At 42.9% G+C, this 20,512-nt stretch overlaps 2 protein-coding genes across 3 annotated transcripts in view; one reads left to right on the forward strand and one right to left on the reverse strand.

Annotated features, from left to right (window-relative positions):
* The window catches only part of LOC133538135 (gastrula zinc finger protein XlCGF26.1-like), a 263,415-nt gene that overhangs the window by 138,233 nt on the left and 104,670 nt on the right, over positions 1-20,512 (reverse strand). The gene's annotated exons all lie outside the window — the stretch shown is intronic.
* LOC133554031 (oocyte zinc finger protein XlCOF6.1-like) lies at positions 1,557-18,024 on the forward strand. 2 transcript variants are annotated; one of them, XR_009807060.1, is made up of 3 exons: positions 1,557-1,854; positions 11,717-14,280; positions 17,374-18,024. XR_009807060.1 is itself a non-coding variant. In XM_061902412.1 (2 exons), the coding sequence occupies exons 1-2, from the start codon at positions 1,746-1,748 to the stop codon at positions 12,865-12,867; spliced, it is 1,260 nt and encodes a 419-aa protein (XP_061758396.1). In that variant the 5' UTR covers positions 1,557-1,745; the 3' UTR covers positions 12,868-16,975. The 2 variants fall into 2 exon arrangements, 1 of the variants encoding a protein (XP_061758396.1); XM_061902412.1 differs by lacking the exon at positions 17,374-18,024 and having other exon boundaries at positions 11,717-16,975.

Consider the following 20,512-nt stretch of genomic DNA (forward strand, 5'->3'; position numbering starts at 1 on the left):
GGACCGTGTCCCTCGGGAAGTCCTGTGGGGAGTGCTCAGAGAGTATGGGGTATCGGACTGTCTTATTGTGGCGGTCCACTCCCTGTATGATCAGTGTCAGAGCTTGGTCCGCATTGCCAACAGTAAGTCGGACTCGTTTCCAGTGAGGGTTGGACTCCGCCAAGGCTGTCCTTTGTCACCGATTCTGTTCATAACTTTTATGGACAGAATTTCTAGGCGCAGTCAAGGCGTTGAGGGGTTCCGGTTTGGTGGCCACAGTATTAGGTCTCTGCTTTTTGCAGATGATGTAGTCCTGATGGCTTCATCTGGCCGGGATCTTCAGCTCTCACTGGATCGGTTCGCAGCCGAGTGTGAAGCGACCGGAATGAGAATCAGCACCTCCAAGTCCGAGTCCATGGTTCTCGCCCGGAAAAGGGTGGAGTGCCATCTCCGGGTTGGGGAGGAGACCCTGCCCCAAGTGCAGGAGTTCAAGTACCTAGGAGTCTTGTTCACGAGTGAGGGAAGAGTGGATGGTGAGATCGACAGGCGGATCGGTGCGGCGTCTTCAGTAATGTGGACGTTGTACCGATCCGTTGTGGTGAAGAAGGAGCTGAGCCGGAAGGCAAAGCTCTCAATTTACCGGTCGATCTACGTTCCCATCCTCACCTATGGTCATGAGCTTTGGGTCATGACCGAAAGGATAAGATCACGGGTACAAGCGGCCCAAATGAGTTTCCTCTCTCCCTTAGAGATAGGGTGAGAAGCTCTGCCATCCGGGAGGAACTCAAAGTAAAGCCGCTGCTCCTCCACATGGAGAGGAGCCAGATGAGGTGGTTCGGGCATCTGGTCAGGATGCCACCCAAACGCCTCCCTAGGGAGGTGTTTAGGGCACGTCCAACCGGTAGGAGGCCACGGGGAAGACCCAGGACACGTTGGGAAGACTATGTCTCCCTGCTGGCCTGGGAACGCCTCGGGATCCCCCGGGAAGAGCTAGACGAAGTGGCTGGGGATAGGGAAGTCTGGGCTTCCCTGCTTAGGCTGTTGCCCCCGCGACCCGACCTCGGATAAGCGGAAGATGATGGATGGATGGATGGATGGATGATGCTGTATAATAGACTGTATTTATCTTATCCACATGTGAATAATGTTGTATAATAGACTGAACCCCGCTATATACGGATATTGTCTCTATTTTATGGTGTGTGTGTGTGTGTGTGTGTGTGTGTGTGTGTGTGTGTGTGTGTGTGTGTGTGTGTGTGTGTGTGTGTGTGTGTGTGTGTGTGTGTGTGTGTGTGTGTGTGTGTGTGTGTGTGTGTGTGTGTGTGTGTGTGCGTGTGTGTGTGTGTATTTATTTAAAAAAACATCCATCCATCCATTTTTTACCGCTTGTCCCTTTCAGGGTCGCTAGGGCCTATCTCTGGACAAGTCGCCACCTCATCGCAGTATTTAAATAACAGTCAGATATGAATAACCCGCGACACATACTCCGTTACTTCAGGTGGCGGTATGCATCTTCTAAGTTACGGCTGCAGTTTTCCAGAATAATAAAAGAAGAAGAAGAATGACGCTACTCACGCACATGCGCAGAACAAACTAGCGAAAGGCTGGCGACGGAGGCTTCCTGGAGAAGTTTCAAACTGACGACGTGGCAGCCAATATTGCGAGAAACACCTCAAATGCACGCATTTTCCTAAGCCCACGAAACGGAAGTTGAGTTTGGAGCGACGGAGTGTTACCTGAAGTGAAGATTGAAGACGTGATAGAAGATGGACGACTACTGCTATGCTAAGATGGCGACGTCATGTCAAAGAGAACATGAAAGACAATCAGAAACTTCCAGCAAATCACCGACGGAGATAAAGACCAAAGATGAAGGTGAGTGAGTTGGAGCTTTGTTATTCGGAAACAATTTCAAGCCTTAAAAGGAGAGTTGATGAGAAATTAGCCGACTTAGCTGAAGAATGTAAACAAGGAGCTGCCATGATTGTTAGCTTGAAGAAGGCATCCATCCATCCATTTTCCTACCGCTTGTCCCTTTTACCATTACCATGAATTGAGTTGAAAGTTGAAAAACTTATTGGGGTGTTACCATTTAGTGGTCAATTGTACGGATTATGTAGTGTACTGTGCAATCTACTAATACAAGTATCAATCAATCAATCAATCAATCAATTTTGGGGTCGCGGGGTCGTCGCCGGGGCCTATCCCAGCTGCATTCGGGCGGAAGGCGGTGTACACGCTGGACAAGTCGCCATCTCATCACAGGGCCTTGAAGAAGGCAGTGGAGTTCACATCAGAGGAGATGAAAGAATGCAAAAGTCACATGAAGAAAAACGACCGCTTGGGTAAAAAAAATAATGATTTTGGGGAAGAGTAAGAGATGTGCAGTGTGTGACGAGAAGAACATTCCAGAAGGCACAAGACATTTAATTATTTTTTCCTACTGAGAATCACTGACTTTGGCTCATTTTCTGTGAAGAACATATATCAGAATACATATTTAATCACCACACACCCCCCTACACATTTATATTAGATGGAGGGAGGGAGGGAGGGAGGGAGGGAGGGAGGGAGGGATGGATGGATGGATGGATGGATGGATGGATGGATGGATAGATAGATAGATAGATAGTACTTTATTGATTCCTTCAGGAAAGTTCCCTCAGGAAAATTAAAATTCCAGCGGCAGTGTACAGAATTGAGATCTAATTTCCATCCATCCATCCATTTTCTACCGCTTATTCCCTTCCGGGGTCGCGGGGGGTGCCGGCGCCTATCTCAGCTACAATCGGGCGGAAGGCGGGGTACACCCTGGACAAGTCGCCACCTCATAAATGGGAACAAAATGGAAAAAATATTACAATAAGAATACAAATAAAAAGCAACAATGGGAATAAAAAACATAACAGTAAAATAGGAATATAACAAGAGAAACTAGGCAGTAGTGACCATGTTATGAAAAAGTATTGCACTGTAGTGAAGTGAAGGGAATTATATTTATATAGCGCTTTTCTCTAGTGACTCAGAGCGCTTTTGCATAGTGAAACCCAATATCTAAGTTACATTTAAAGCCGTGTGGGTGACACTGGGAGCAGGTGGGTAAAGTGTCTTGCCCAAGGACACAACGGCAGTGACTAGGTTGGCAGAAGCGGGGATCGAACCTGGAACCCTCAAGTTGCTGGCACGGCCACTCTATACCGCCCCATATATTTACATATACATACAACACATATATACATACATACATACATGTTTATATATATTACAAATTATTTTAATCATGGATATATAATTAATAATGATCATAATCGGTTATTAAGATGTTATGTGAAAATTTGACTCCTACCTTGTTGTCCACGGCAACATCCTTAAATCCAATCCACTTTATTTGTATAGCACATTTAAAGAACATAAATGTTTCCAAAGTGCTGTACAACAATATTAAAAACAATATTCAAATATCCTTAGCTCCAGCTATGACCGAATAAAAAATGAAACCAATATAAAAATAATAATAGAAATAAATGAATATGATTAAAGGGGAACATTATCACAAATTCAAAAGGGTTAAAATCAATATAAATCAGTTCCCAGTGGCTTGTTGTATTTTTCGAAGTTTTTTTCAAAATTTCACACCTCACGGAATATCCCTAAAAAAAGCTTTAAAGTTCTTGATTTTCCCTATTTGCCATGCGACTGTCCAATTCCCTGTGACGTCATACAGGGCTGCCAATACAAACAACATGGCGGTTACCACAGCAAGATATAGCGACATTAGCTCGGATTCAGACTCGGATTTCAGCGGCTTAAGTGATTCAACAGATCACGCATGTATTGAAACAGATGGTTGGAGTATGGAGGCAGATAGCGAAAACGAAATTGAAGCTTTTGAGCGAATAGCTATTGACGCTATTCGGCCATAAAATGGGTGTACCTAATGAAGTGGCCCATAGCATGGCTGCCTTGTTAGCATCGCCGGTAAAATGTGCGGACCAAACGATCAGGACTTTTGCATCTTGTGACACTGGAGCAACTTAAATCCATCGATTGGTAAGTGTTTGTTTCGCATTAAATGTGGGTATCTAGTTTCAAATGTACATACAGCTAGCGTATATAGCATGTTAGCATCGATTAGCGTAGCATGTTAAGATGCTGCGACCAAATATGTCTGATTAGCACATAAGTCAACAACATCAACAAAACTCACCTTTGTGATTTCGTTGACTTGATCGTTGCAAATGCATCTGCAGGTTATCCATACATCTCTGTGCCATGTCTGTCTTAGCATCGCTGGTAAAATGTGGAGACACTCTGGTACATTCAATGGGGGTCTGGCGGCAGATTTCTTGCCAGTGGTGCAACTTGAATCCCTCCCTGTTAGTGTTGTTACACCCTCCGACAACACACCGACGAGGCATGATGTCTCCAAGATTCCAAAAAATAGTCGAAAAAACGGAAAATAACAGAGCTGAGTAATGTGAAAATGAAAATGGTGGGTGTGTTACCTCGCTAAAAGACTGATAAACAGAAAGGTGTTTAATTTGCCAAAATTCACCCATTTAGAGTTCGGAAATCGGTTAAAAAAACATATGGTCTTTTTTCTGCACCATCAAGGTATATATTGACGCTTGCATAGGTCTGCTGATAATGTTCCCCTTTAAAAACTAAGTTTTTCCTCAAAGTTTTTGCGCCAACAATGGTTAAGTGTGGAGAGAGTGTTTTGCATTTTTCCCCATCATCCCTTGTAATGGATTTAATAAGGGAAGTTTATTTTTTTATATGCATGATTAGCTGTTTTTGTTTTGTTTTAATTTTATAGTATCACAAAGTTTAATGAGCAGGTTGTGTTATGTTTATTTCATTTGTGTGCTGGTAGTTTTTTTTCCCCCTGCACCATGACTAGGGAATGTTGTTTCGATTGGGTCATATAATCGAATGCGGTGCTCGAACACACATTGATGTACAATATTGTTACTTTTTTTTTGGGCAAAATGGCAGCTCTCAGACCACTGACGGTATATGTAGTTATTGTTTTGCATCCCCCTGTCATCCTAGTACCCCCCACCCCCTCCCCACAGAGGAGTTGTACAGTCTAATAGCGTGTGGGACAAAGGAGTTTTTGAGTCTATTTGTCCTGCACTTGGGATGAAGCAGTCTAGCACCGAACAGGCTCCTCTGGCTACTGATAACGCTATGCAGAGGGTGACTGGCATCATCCAGGATGCTCACTTAGGATTTCCACAGTCCTCTTCTCTGCCACCTTCAACAGTGAGTCCAATTTTATTCCGATCATAGAACTGGCCCGCCTGATCAGTTTCTCCAGTCTGGAGTTGTCCTTCTTACGAAACCACGCTGTTGTAACCCGTAGCTTGACATTGTCTTGCTGAAATAAGCAGGGGCGTCCATGATAACGTTGCTTGGATGACAACATATGTTGCTCCAAAACCTGTATGGACCATTCAGCATTAATGGTGCCTTCACAGATGTGTAAGTTACCCATGCCTTGGGCACTAATACACCCCCATACCATCACAGATGCTGGCTTTTGAACTTTGCGCCTATAACAATCTGAATGGTTATTTTCCTCTTTGTTCCAGAGGACACCATGTCCACAGTTTCCAAATATAATTTGAAATGTGGCCTCGTCAGACCACACAACACTTTTCCACTTTGCATCAGTCCATCTTAGATGAGCTCGGGCCCAGCAAAGCCAGCGGCGTTCCTGGGTGTTGTTGATAAATTGGTTTTGCTTTGCATAGTAGAGTTTTAACTTGCATTTACAGATGTAGCAACCAACTGTAGTTATTGACAATGGTTTTATGAAGTGTTCCTGATTTCTCCAGATTCACTGAACCTTTTGATGATTTTACGGACCCTAGATGGTAAAATCCCTAAGATCCTTGCAATAGCTCGTTGAGAAATGTTGTTCCAAAACTGTTCGACAATTTGCTTACAAATTGGTGACCCCTGCCCCATCTTTGTTTGTGAATTACTTAGCATTTCACGGAAGTTGCTTTATTGACAGTCAAAGTTGCATCAGGTGTGAGAGATGACATCAGGTGTGTAAGTGGGACAGTATTGACGGTCAAAGTTCCATTAGATGTCAGAGATGACACATGTGTAAGTTGGACAGTATTGATAGTCGAAGTTGCATCAGATGTGAGAGATGACATCAAATGTGTAAGTGGGTGAGTATTGACGGTCAAAGGTCCATCAGATGTGAGAGATGACACATGTGTAAGTTGGACAGTATTGATAGTCAAAGTTGCCTCAGATGACAGATGTGTCAGTGGGGCAGTATTGACAGTCAAAGTTGCATCATATGTCAGAGATGACATCAGACGTGTAAGTGGGTGAGTATTGACGGTCAAAGGTGCATCAGATGTGAGAGATGACATCAGATGTGTAAGTAGGTCAGTATTGACAGTCAAAGTTGCATTAGATGTCAGAGATGACACGTGTAAGTTGGACAGTATTGATAGTCGAAGTTGCATCAGATGTGAGAGATGACATCAAATGTGTAAGTGGGTGAGTATTGACGGTCAAAGGTGCATCAGATGTGAGGGATGACACATGTTGTAATTTGGACAATATTGATAGTCGAAGTTGCCTCAGATGATAGATGTGTCAGTGGGGCAGTATTGACAGTCAAAGTTGCATCATATGTCAGAGATGACATCAGACGTGTAAGTGGGTGAGTATTGACGTTCAAAGGTGCATCAGATGTGAGCAATGACATCAGATGTGTAAGTGGGACAGTATTGACGGTCAAAGATGCATCAGATGTGAGAGATGACATCAGATGTGTAAGTGGGTCAGTATTGACAGTCAAAGTTGCATCAGATGTCAGAGATGACATATGTGTAAGTTGGACAGTATTGATAGTCGAAGTTGCATCAGATGTGAGAGATGACATCAGATGTGTAAGTGGGTCAGTATTGATGGTCAAAGGTGCATCAGATGTGAGAGATGACACATGTTGTAATTTGGACAATATTGATAGTCGAAGTTGCCTCAGATGATAGATGTGTCAGTGGGGCAGTATTGACAGTCAAAGTTGCATCATATGTCAGAGATGACATCAGACGTGTAAGTGGGTGAGTATTGACGGTCAAAGGTGCATCAGATGTGAGCGATGACATCAGATGTGTAAGTGGGACAGTATTGACGGTCAAAGATGCATCAGATGTGAGAGATGACATCAGATGTGTAAGTGGGTCAGTATTGACAGTCAAAGTTGCATCAGATGTCAGAGATGACATATGTGTAAGTTGGACAGTATTGATAGTCGAAGTTGCATCAGATGTGAGAGATGACATCAGATGTGTAAGTGGGTCAGTATTGATGGTCAAAGGTGCATCAGATGTGAGAGATGACACATGTTGTAATTTGGACAATATTGATAGTCGAAGTTGCCTCAGATGATAGATGTGTCAGTGGGGCAGTATTGACAGTCAAAGTTGCATCATATGTCAGAGATGACATCAGACGTGTAAGTGGGTGAGTATTGACGGTCAAAGGTGCATCAGATGTGAGCGATGACATCAGATGTGTAAGTGGGACAGTATTGACCGTCAAAGATGCATCAGATGTGAGAGATGACATCAGATGTGTAAGTGGGTCAGTATTGACTGTCAAAGTTGCATCAGATGTCAGAGATGACATATGTGTAAGTTGGACAGTATTGATAGTCGAAGTTGCATCAGATGTGAGAGATGACATCAATCAATCAATCAATCAATGTTTATTTATATAGCCCCAAATCACAAATGTCTCAAAGGACTGCACAAATCATTACGACTACAACATCCTCGGAAGAACCCACAAAAGGGCAAGGAAAACTCACACCCAGTGGGCAGGGAGAATTCACATCCAGTGGGACGCCAGCGACAATGCTGACTATGAGAAACCTTGGAGAGGACCTCAGATGTGGGCAACCCCCCCCCTCTAGGGGACCGAAAGCAATGGATGTCGAGCGGGTCCAACATGATACTGCGAAAGTTCAATCCACAGTGGCTCCAAGACAGCAGCGAGAGTCCCGTCCACAGGAAACCATCTCGAGCGGATCAGCAGCGTAGAGATGTCCCCAACCGATACAGGCGAGCGGTCCATCCTGGGTCCCGACGAGCGGTCCATCCTGGGTCTCGACTCTGGACAGCCAGTACTTCATCCATGGTCATCGGACCGGACCCCCTCCACAAGGGAGGGGGGGACATAGGAGAAAGAAAAGAAGCGGCAGATCAACTGGTCTAAAAAGGAGGTCTATTTAAAGGCTAGAGTATACAGATGAGTTTTAAGATGAGACTTAAATGCTTCTACTGAGGTAGCATCTCGAACTGTTACCAGGAGGGCATTCCAGAGTCCTGGAGCCCGAACGGAAAACGCTCTATAGCCCGCAGACTTTTTTTGAGCTCTAGGAATCACTAATAAGCCGGAGTCCTTTGAAGGCAGATTTCTTGCCGGGACATATGGTACAATACAATCGGCAAGATAGGCTGGAGCTAGACCGTGTAGTATTTTATACGTAAGTAGTAAAACCTTAAAGTCACATCTTAAGTGCACAGGAAGCCAGTGCAGGTGAGCCAGTATAGGTATATATGTATGTATATATGTATATAAAGGTATATACAGTATAGGTATATATGTAGGTATATATGTATATAAAGGTATATACAGTACAGGCGTAATATGATCAAACTTTCTTGTTCTTGTCAAAAGTCTAGCAGCCGCATTTTGTACCAACTGTAATCTTTTAATGCTAGACATGGGGAGACCCGAAAATAATACGTTACAGTAATCGAGACGAGACGTAACAAACGCATGGATAATGATCTCGGCGTCTTTAGTGGACAAAATGGAGCGAATTTTAGCGATATTACGGAGATGAAAGAAGGCCGTTTTAGTAACGCTTTTAATGTGTGACTCAAAGGAGAGAGTTGGGTCGAAGATAATACCCAGATTTTTTACAGAGTCACCTTGTTTTATTATTTGGTTGTCAAATGTTAAAGTTGTATTATTAAATAGAGGTCGGTGTCTAGCAGGACCGATAATCAGCATTTCCGTTTTTTTGGCATTAAGTTGCAAAAAGTTAGCGGACATCCATTGTTTAATTTCATTAAGACACGCCTCCAACTGACTACAGTCCGGCGTGTTGGTCAGCTTTAGGGGCATGTAGAGTTGGGTGTCATCAGCATAACAGTGAAAGCTAATACCGTATTTGCGTATGATGTCACCTAGCGGCAGCATGTAGATGCTGAAGAGTACAGGGCCAAGGACCGAACCCTGGGGAACTCCACACGTTACCTTAACATAGTCCGAGGTCACACTGTTATAGGAGACGCACTGCATCCTATCAGTAAGATAAGAGTTGTGTAAGTGGGTCAGTATTGATGGTCAAAGGTGCATCAGATGTGAGAGATGACACATGTTGTAATTTGGACAATATTGATAGTCGAAGTTGCCTCAGATGATAGATGTGTCAGTGGGGCAGTATTGACTGTCAAAGTTGCATCAGATGTCATAGATGACATCAGGTCAGTAAGTGGGTCAGTATTGACAGTCAAAGTTACCCTGCGATGACGTGGCGACTTCTCCAGGATGTACCCGGCCTTCCGCCCAAAAAGAACAAGCGGTAGAAAATGGATGGAGGGATGAACAATTTCTATTTAAAAAAAAATGGAGCGAGCATTCAACAATGCCTGCTTGAAGGATCTCGGACCAACATTTCAGACTTAAGATGGCGGCCAAAACTGATATTGCGGTATTTTAGTCCGAATACCGGTTTATACCGTATGCTAGTATTCGGACTAAAATACCATAGTTTCAGTTTCGTAAACCATAACAAAAACTGCTTGAGGTAGCTTCAGTATTTTATGGATAGATAAGCAGTGTTGAAAGCACTCAGATTATTATGGGGTGGTATAGCTCGCTTGGTAGAGTGGCCGTGCCAGAACCTTGTGGAGTTGCAGGTTCGATCCCCGCTTCCGCCATCCTAGTCACTGCCGTTGTGTCCTTGGGCAAGACACTTTACCCACCTGCTCCCAGTGCCACCCACACTGCTTTAAAAATGTAACTTTGATATTGGGTTTCACTATGTAAAGCGCTTTGAGTCACATGAGAAAAGTGCTATATAAATATAATTAACTTCTCTTATCATTACACTATGTACCAAATAAAATAGCTTTGAGGTCGGTAAGCAAAACCAGAATTATTCCGTACATTAGGCGCAGCGGGTTTTAAGGTGCACTGTCGAGTTTTGAGGGTTAAAGGGTAACATTATCACAATTTCAAAAGGGTTAAAAACAATAAAAATCAGTTCCCAGTGGCTTGTTGTATTTTTTGAAGTTTTTTTCAAAATTTTACCGGTCTCGGAATATCCCTAAATAAAGCTTTAAAGTGCCTTATTTTCACTCTCTGCAAAGACACTGGCCATTTCCCTGTGACGTCACACAGTGCTGCCAATGTAAACAAACAATGGGAATACCACAGCAAGATATAGCGACATTAGCTCGGATTCAAACTCGGATTTCAGCGACGTAAGCGATTCAACAGATTACGCATGTATTGAAACAGATGGTTGGAGTATGAAAATATTGAAGAAGAAACTGAAGCTATTGAGCGAATAGCTATTGACGCTATTCATAGCCATAGCATGGCCGAAATAGCTGCGTTAGCATCGCCGGTAAAATGTGCGGACCAAACGATCAGGACTTTCGCATCTTTTGACACTGGAGCAACTTAAATCCGTCGATTGGTAAGTGTTTGTTTCGCATTAAATGTGGGTGGAAGGAAACGTAATATAGTTGCAAATGCATCTACAGGTTATCCATGCATCTCTGTACCATTTCTGGTAAATAGCATGTTAGCATCGATTAGCGTGGCATGTTAGCATCGATTAGCTGGCAGTCAACATCAACAAAACTCACCTTTGTGATTTCGTTGATTTAATCGTTGCAAATGCATCTGCAGGTTATCCATACATCTCTGTGCCATGTCTGTCTTAGCATCGCCGGTCAAATGTGGAGACACTCTGGCACATTCAATGGGGGTCTGGCGGCAGACATTTTCGCATCTTCGGGCCAGTGGTGCAACTTGAATCCCTCCCTGTTAGTGTTGTTACACCCTCCGACAACACACCCACCAGGCATGATGTCTCCACGGTTCCAAAAAATAGTCCAAAAAACGGAAAATAACAGAGCTGAGACCCGGTGTTTGTAATGTGTTGAAAATGAAAATGGTGGGTGTGTTACCTCGGCGACGTCACATTCTGACGTCATCGCCTCCAGCGCGATAAACAGAAAGGCGTTTAATTTGCCAAAATTCACCCATTTAGAGTTCGGAAATCGGTTAAAAAAATAGATGGTCTTTTTTCTGCACCATCAAGGTATATATTGACGCTTACATAGGTCTGCTGATAATGTTCCCCTTTAAAGAAGGATTTTAAGTGCGCCTTATAGTCCGGGAAAATACGGTACACATACTTATGTGAAGGAGGAAGACGGCTTGTGCAGAAACCAGAAGTTTAGCGGTTCGAATCCATTTCAGTCGCTGCTGTAGTGTCCTTGGGCAAGACACTTTGCCCACATTTCTCGCTGCCGGGTTGCTAACAACTGGAAATATCACCGATCGAGAAGCTGAACCAAAACGAGCCACATACAATTCCGAAGCGAGTTCCAGGAGAAACATCTCATGGACCATGTTTCAACTAAAATTTGTTTCCGTTGTTTCTGTCCTGCAGACGTCCAGCAGCTGATTGGTCATCTGGAAGAACTTCTCCCTCAATCGCCCGCTGGGAGCTCTACTTTCAAGCAGGACACTCCACAACCACCCTGCATTAAAAAGGAAGAGGAGGAACTCTGCATCACTCAGGAGGGAGAGTGTCTTCTAGGACGAGAGGAAGCTGATTACACCAAGTTGCCACCGACTGTTGTCTCTGTGAAGACTGAAGATGATGAAGAGAAACCACAAGTAGACAACCTCTTAGCTCCACTCTCGGATAGTGAGGCTGAAGATGAGGTTGAAGTGACTTTGAGCAGTGATGCAGACTGTGAAGGTGATATGAGGACTTACACTGACAACAAACATTCTGAATCCTCTGAAAAGAAAAGCGGTAAAACACGCATAAGCTGCTCAGTTTGTGCTAAAATCTTTACCAAGAAAAGCCAACTGACTAAACACATGAGAACCCACACAGGCGATAAACCATTTAATTGTTCAGTTTGTGGTAGAAACTTTTCCCAAAATGGCAGTTTGACTCAACACATGAGAACGCACACGGGAGAGAAGCCGTTCCATTGTTCAGTTTGTAGGAAAAGCTTTTCTCACAAGAGTAATTTAATGGAACACATGAGAACACACACCGGAGACAAGCCTTTTAATTGTTCGGTTTGCGGTAAAAGCTTTACTCAAAGTGGCAGTCTGACGCAACACATGAGAACGCACACTGGAGAAAAACCATTTAGTTGTTCAGTTTGCGGGAAACGCCTGTCCCATAGTGGCCGTTTGATTCCGCACATGAGAACGCACACAGGAGAAAAACCGTTTAGTTGTTCAGTTTGTGGTCAAAGCTTTTCCCAAAACGGCAGTTTGACCCAACACATGAGAACGCACACTGGAGAAAAACCATTTAGTTGTTCAGTTTGCGGCAAAAACGTAACCAACAGCAGTCACTTGACTTCGCACATGAGAACACATACGGGAGAAAAACCATTTAATTGTACAGTTTGCGGTAGAAGCTTTTCTCAGAAATGCAGTGTGACTCAGCACATGAGGACGCACGCTGGAGAAAAAACATATAGTTGTTCAGTTTGCGGTAAAAAATTCCATCGCAATGCAGATGCAGTAAAACACTTAAGTACACACAAGGGAGAGCAACCAATGAGCTCTTAAGTTTGTGTTATGTTGCACATACAAACCCCGTTTCCATATGAGTTGGGAAATTGTGTTAGAGGTTAATATAAAAGGAATACAATGATTTGCAAATCCTTTTCAATCCATATTCAATTGAATGCTCTACAAAGACAATATATTTAATGTTCAAACTCATAAACTTTTTTTTCTTTTTTTGTGCAAATAATAATTAACTTATAATTTCATGGCTGCAACACGTGGCAAAGTAGTTGGGAAAGGGCATGTTCACCACTGTGTTACATCACCTTTTCTTTTAACAACACTCAATAAATGTTTGGGAACTGAGGAAACTAATTGTTGAAGCTTTGAAAGTGGAATTCTTTCCCATTCTTGTTTTATGTAGAGCTTCAGTCCTTCAACAGTCCGGGGTCTCCACTGTCGTATTTTACACTTCATAATGCGCCAAACATTTTCGATGGGAGACAGGTCTGGACTGCAGGCGGGCCAGGAAAGTACCCGCACTCTTTTATTACGAAGCCACGCTGTTGTAACACGTGGCTTGGCATTGTCTTGCTGAAATAAGCAGCGGCGTCCATGATAACGTTGCTTGGATGACAACATATGTTGCTCCAAAGCCTGTATGGACCATTCAGCATTAATGGTGCCTTCACAGATGTGTAAGTTACCCATGCCTTGGGCACTAATGCACCCCCATACCATCACAGATGCTGGCTTTTGAACTTTGCGCCTATAACAATCCAAATGGTTATTTTCCTTTTAGTTCCGGAGGACACCACGTCCACAGTTTCCAAATATAATTTGAAATGTGGACTCGTCAGACCACAGAACACTTTTCCACTTTGCATCAGTCCATCTTAAATGAGCTCGGGCCCAGCAAAGCTGGCGGCATTTCTGGGTGTTGTTGGTAAATGGGTTTTGCTTTGCATAGCAGAATTTTAAAGGGGAACATTATCACCAAACCTATGTAAGCGTCAATATATACCTTGATGTTGCAGAAAAAAGACCAAATGTTTTTTTAACCGATTTCCGAACTCTAAAAGGGTGAATTTGGCGATTTAAACGCCTTTCAATTGTTCGCCTGTCAGAGCAATGACCTTTCACGCATGACGTCACATCGTGAAGCGACCCGCCATTTTCTCAAACACATTACACACACCAAGTCAAATCAGCTCTGTTATTTTCCGTTTTTTCGACTGTTTTCCGGTACCTTGGAGACATCATGCCTCGTCGGTGTGTTGTCAAAGGGTGTAACAACATGAAAAGAGACGGATTCAAGTTGCAACAGTGGTCAAAAGATGCAAAGTCCCTCGTTTGTTCCGCACACTTTGCCGACGACGGCTATGCTACGACAGAGATGGCAAGAATGTGTGGATATCCTGCGACGCTCAAAGCAGATGCATTTCCAACGATAAAGTCAACGAAATCACAAAGGTGAGTTTTGTTGATGTTATTGACTTATGTGCTAATCAGACATATTTGGTCACGGCATGACTGCAAGCTAATTGATGCTAACATGCTATTTAGGCTAGCTGTATGTACATATTGCATCATTATGCCTCATTTGTAGCTATATTTGCACCCAGCTTTTCCCTCCACCCACATTTAATGCCAAACAAACACACACCAATCGTTGGTTAGAAGGCGATCGCTGAATTCGTCCGCGCTTCCTCCCGTGTCGCTGTCTGTCGTGATATGGCTCAAAAGCTTCTGTTTCTTCTTTAATTTCGTTCTCGGTACCTGCCTCCACACTCAAACTATCCGTTTCAATACATGCGTAATCTGTTGAATCGCTTACGGCGCTGAAATCCGAGTCCGAATCCGAGCTACTATGCTATACCTTTCTGCGCTATCCGCCATTTTTGTGTCTGGTGGCTTCACGCAGTGACGTCACAAGGAGAATAGACGGGTGGATATAGCGATGGTGCAAATCAGGCACTTTGAAGCCGTTTTTCGAGATATTGCGTGATGGGTAAAATTTGGAGAAAAACTTCGAAAAATTAAATAAGCCACTGGGAACTGATTTTTATTGGTTTTAACCATTCTGAAATTGTGCTCATGTTGCCCTTTAACTTTCACTAACAGATGTAGCGACCAACTGTAGTTACTGACAGTGGTTTTATGAAGTGTTCCTGAGCCCATGTGGTGATATCCTTTACACACTGATGTCGGTTTTTGATGCAGTACCGCCCGAGGGATCACAAGGTCCGTAAAATCTTCGCTTATGTGCAGTGATTTCTCCAGATTCTCTGAACCTTTTGATGATTTTATGGAGCATAGATGGTAAAAAATAAATTCCTTGCAATAGCTCGTTGAGAAATGTTGTTCTAAAACTGTTCGACAATTTGCTTACAAATTGGAGACCCTCACCCCATCCTTGTTTGTGAATTACTTAGCATTTCATGGAAGCTGTTTTTATAGCCAATCATGGCACCCACCTGTTCCCAATTAGCCTGCACACCTGTGGGATGTTCCAAATAAGTGTTTGATGAGCATTCCTCAACTTAATCAGTATTTATTGCCACCTTTCCCAACTTCTTTGTCACGTGTCGCTGGCATGAAATTCTAAAGTTAATGATTATTTGCACACAAAAAATGTTTATCAGTTTGAACATCAAATATGTTGTCTTTGTAGCATATTCAACTGAATATGGCTTGAAATTGATTAGCAAATCATTGTATTCTGTTTATATTTACATCTAACACTATTTTCCAACTCATTTGGAAACGGGGTTTGTATGTGGTGACATCCCCCCAAACCCGGAAGCTCTTCATCTACACTGCAAAAAGTCAGTGTTCGAAAACAAGGAATAAAAATACAAAAACGAGGGGTATTTTATTTGAACGAAGCAAAATTATCTGCCAGTAGAACAATAAAATCTGGCTTGTCAAGACATTCCAAAACAAGTAAAATTAGCTAACCGCAATGTACCCCAAAATGCCTTCAAATAAGTATATTCTCACAAATAACTGTACTACAATATGAGTATTTATTTTCTATTGTTTCATCGAAAATAAAACAGCAAAGTCCTTTTGGCTGTCATCTGTTTTACGGTATGGCTCGGTTGGTAGAGCGGCCGTGCCAGCGACTTGAGGGTTGCAGGTTCGATTCCCGCTTCCGCCATCCTAGTCACTGCCGTTGTGTCCTTGGGCAAGACACTTTACCCACCTGCTCCCAGTGCCACCCACACTGGTTTGAATGTAACTTAGATATTGGGTTTCACTATGTAAAGCGCTTTGAGTCACTAGAGAAAAGCGCTATATAAATATAATTCACTTCACTTCATATGAGACACAATTGTGTCAAAGTCCATCCATCCATCCATTTTTCTACCGTTTGGTGTTACGGGGGGTCGCCGTGATTTTTTTTTTTTTTTTTTACATGCTTGAAAAAAGAAATTATTACTTTAGAAATGTAGTTTTATATTTGTGAGTGTTGATGACACAGCTTTGATATTCTAGTTTCAAGCTGTCATGTTTTCTTTGGCTATGTTCTGTTTGTTTTTTTGGACTCTTTTGGTTTCCGTTTGCGCTCCATTGTTTCAGTTGCCATGTCAACTCATTAGTTTCACCTGCCTCATTTGTTGGGACTCACGCACCTGTGCTACTTAAGACTTTAATTAGCAACCGAGCGGTATAGCTCGGTTGGTAGAGCGGCCGTGTCAGCAACTTGAGGGTTGCAGGTTCGATTCCCGCTTCCGCCATCCCAGTCACTGCCGTTGTGTCCTTGGGCAAGACACTTTACCCACCTGCTCCCAGTGCCACCCACACTGGTTCAAATGTAACTTAGATATTGGGTTTCACTATGTAAAGCGCTTTGAGTCACTATGAAAAGCGCTAAATAAATATAATTCACTTCTATTTAAGCTTGTAGTTGCCAGGCAGTCGGCCTGTCGTCATCACTCCTGCTCACTTCATGTCATAGATACTCCTGACATCAAATAACATTCTCACGCTCCTTATTCATGCTTGATTCATGCTGCTCTGGTCTCGCCATGTAAGTTTTCTTTGTTGTCCAATCACAGTTTAGTGCCTTATTTAGCTCATGTTTCATGTCTTAAGTTGTTTTTGCCTCTGCCTTTTGTTTGGTGCTTTTTGAGAAAAAGATTAAATCATGTATTTCCCTTCACGCCACGTCCAATCCAGTTCTTTTGCATCTCGGGAAAACAATCCACACAGGAAACTGCACCATAGTCCTAGTTTTGACACAAGCATGTTTTACTCAAAATAGGTCATAAAATCAAGCTGTAATATCTTACTGAGATAATTAAGGACCAAAACCCTTAAAACAAGTAAAACACTCTAACATAAAACCTGCTTAGTGAAAAAAATGATCTTATCAGAAAGTAAATAAGAAAAATATCACCCCTTACTTATAGATTTCACTTTTTGCAGTCCACTCTCCTGAATGCCAAAGGTCTTCTCAATAAGTGGGATTATGTGGAGCACAATCTTGTCTTCTGTGGATCTGAAACTCTCCTGAACAGCAAAATAGATGATGCTCGTACTGCTTGGTTGCTTCTTCAGACCAGACAGACCTGATGAGTCTAGCTGGGGAGGAATTGGAGTCTTCTTCTGTGGTGCTTTCATCGCCTCCAGAATGTTCTGACTTTGCACACCAACAACATGACTCGGTCTGCCTGAAACTACACCTTCCGGGTCACCTGGGGTTCATGTTTTGGTCTACAGACCAACATCGGATGATGACTTCGTCCCTGATTTGCCAAAGGTTTGTGTGTACTAAATCACCTGCAAACCTGATACCCCACGCAAAACTGATCCGCTAAACGTGTGCAAAGTGGACTGTCACTATCACAATTTCTGAAGAGTTAAAACCAATAAAAATCAGTTCCCGGTGGCTTATTTTATTTTTCAAAGTTTTCTCAAAATTTTACTCATCACGCAATATCCCGAAAAACGGCTTCAAAGTGACTGATTTTCACCATCAGTACATCCACTCGTCCATTATCCTGTGACGTCACAGCCTGAAACAACCAGAAACAAACATGGCAGGTAGCACAGAAAGGTATAGCGATATTAGCTCGGATTCAGACTCGGATTTCAGCGCCGTAAGCCAGGGGTGCCCACACTTTTTCTGCAGGCCAGCTACTTTTCAATTGACCAACTCGAGGGGATCTACCTCATTTATATATATCATTTATATTTATTTATTTATGAAAGAGACATTTTTGTAAACAAGTTAAATGTGTTTAATGATAATACAAGCATGTGTAACACATATAGATGTCTTTCTTTCACAAAGACAAGAATATAAGTTGGTGTATTACCTGATTCTGATGACTTGCATTGATTGGAATCAGACAGTAATGATGATAACGCCCACATTTTCAAATGGAGGAGAAAAAAAGTTGTCCTTTCTGTACAATACCACATGAAAGTGGTTGGTTTTTGGCATCTAATTCATCCAGCTTCCATACACTTTACAAGAAAAACATTGGCGGCAAATTCCGTAGCTTGCTTGATTGACATTCACGGCACCCGAGGGTCTTGTGAGATGACGCTGGCTGCTGCCAGTTCATTATTATGAAAAAATGACAGAGAGGAAGGCGAGAAACACTTTTTATTTCAACAGACTTTCGCGCCGTACCTTCCGTCAAAACTCTAAAGGCCGACTGCACATTTCCTATCTTCACAATAAAAGCCCTGCTTCATGCTGCCTGCGCTAACAAAATAATAGTCTCTGAGGGATCGCTTGTGCACGCCAGTTTTCCGAGACTCTGTATTTTGTTAGCGCAGGCAGTATGTACATCTTGAATTAATATGCCTCATTTGTAGATATATTTGCATCCAGCCTTTCCCTCCACCCACATTTAATGCCAAACAAACACATACCAATCGTTGGTTAGAAGGCGATCGCCGATTTCGTCCTCGCTTCCTCCCGTGCCGCTGTCTGTCGTGATATGGCTCAATAGCTTCAGTTTCGATATGGCTCAATAGCTTCAGTTTCGTCTTCAATTTCGTTTTCGCTACCTGCCTCCATACTCCAACCATCCGTTTCTATACATGCGTAATCTGTTGAATCGCTTACGGCAGGGGTGCCCATTACGTCGATCGCGAGCTACCAGTCGACCGCGGGGGGTGTGTCAGTCGATCTCCAGCCAGGCTTTTTAAAAAAAATAGACCTAAAAATTAGTGATCATCAATCTTCACCAAGACGTCACTTAAATGACATTCACGGCACCCGAGGGTCTTGTGAGATGACGCTGGCTGCTGCAAGATCATTATTATGAAAATATGACCGAGAGGAAGGCGAGAAACACTTTTTATTTCAACAGACTCTCGCGCCGTACCTTCCGTCGAAACTCTAAAGGCCGACTGCACATTTCCTATCTTCACAATAAAAGCCCTGCTTCATGCTGCCTGCGCTAACTAAATAATAGTCTCTGAGGGATCGCTTGTGCACGCCAGTTTTCCGAGACTCTGTATTTAGTTAGCGCAGGCAGCATGAAGCAGGGCTTTTATTGTGAAGATAGGAAATGTGCAGTCGGCCTTTAGAGTTTTGACGGAAGGTACGGCGCGAGAGTCTGTTGAAATAAAAAGTGTTTCTCGCCTTCCTCTCGGTCATATTTTCATAATAATGATCTTGCAGCAGCCAGCGTCATCTCACAAGACCCTCCGGTACCGTGAATGTCATTTAAGTGACGTCTTGGTGAAGATTGATGATCACTCATTTTTAGGTCTATTTTTTTTAAAAAGCCTGGCTGGAGATCGACAGACACACCCCCCGCGGTCGACTGGTAGCTCGCGATCGACGTAATGGGCACCCCTGCCGTAAGCGATTCAACAGATTACGCATGTATAGAAACGGATGGTTGGAGTATGGAGGCAGGTAGCGAAAACGAAATTGAAGAAGAAACTGAAGCTATTGAGCCGTATCACGACAGACAGCGGCACGGGAGGAAGCGACGACAAATTCGGCGATCGCCTTCTAACCAACGATTGGTATGTGTTTGTTTGGCATTAAATGTGGGTGGAGGGAAAGGCTGGATGCAAATATAGCTTTTTTTTTTTTTCTTGTCATGAAAAAGGGAGGTTTTGTGGTTAGTGCACTAATTGTAAGTGTATATTGTGTTTTTTATGTTGATTTAATAAATACATTTAATACATATATATATATATATATATATATTATTTTTTTTTATTTTTTTTTTTTTAATATAAATGGATAAAAAATTCAACAGACCTTTTAGGATGTAACACTCCTATGCTGGCTATGTAAACAACCAGGTTGAAATAAAGCATGTTCCAGTCCTAAATACCCAGTGTATTATTCATACCACAACAGTTCATGGTGGCAGCGGTGGAATAAAGAGATCACCTATGGAGCAGAACGGGAGGGGGAGTGGTCCGAGGATAATTCTGTCGTCGCCCGCACTTGAGGAGCCGAGCTAACTGATAGCAGCGGTCTGATAGCAGTTTGTTTTCTTTTATTGTTCGTTTATTGTTTTTCCGGTTATGTCTTTGTTCATGTTTAGTTCTGGACTCTGCCGATTCCTTGTGTTTGAGCACTTCCCCGTTTGTTTGTCACCATGGCAACGTAGTGTGCTCCTCCTCACGGGCTCCTGTCACACCTGTTTTTGATTATTATTTGTGTATTTAAGCCCACCTGATTCCTCAGTTCGTCCTCGGCTCATTATTTGCTAAC

This window comes from Nerophis ophidion, linkage group LG01 (assembly GCF_033978795.1).
Source record: "Nerophis ophidion isolate RoL-2023_Sa linkage group LG01, RoL_Noph_v1.0, whole genome shotgun sequence".
NCBI classification, from domain to species: Eukaryota; Metazoa; Chordata; class Actinopteri; order Syngnathiformes; family Syngnathidae; genus Nerophis; species Nerophis ophidion.

What these genes read in the sequence shown, in the direction of transcription:
- LOC133554031 (XM_061902412.1), top strand. Translation starts at nt 1,746, where the DNA reads ATGGACGACTACTGCTATGCTAAGATGGCGACGTCATGTCAAAGAGAA. An exon ending in GATAAAGACCAAAGATGAAG is followed by an intron (nt 1,855 to 11,716) that starts GTGAGTGAGTTG and finishes TCTGTCCTGCAG; the next exon opens with ACGTCCAGCAGCTGATTGGT.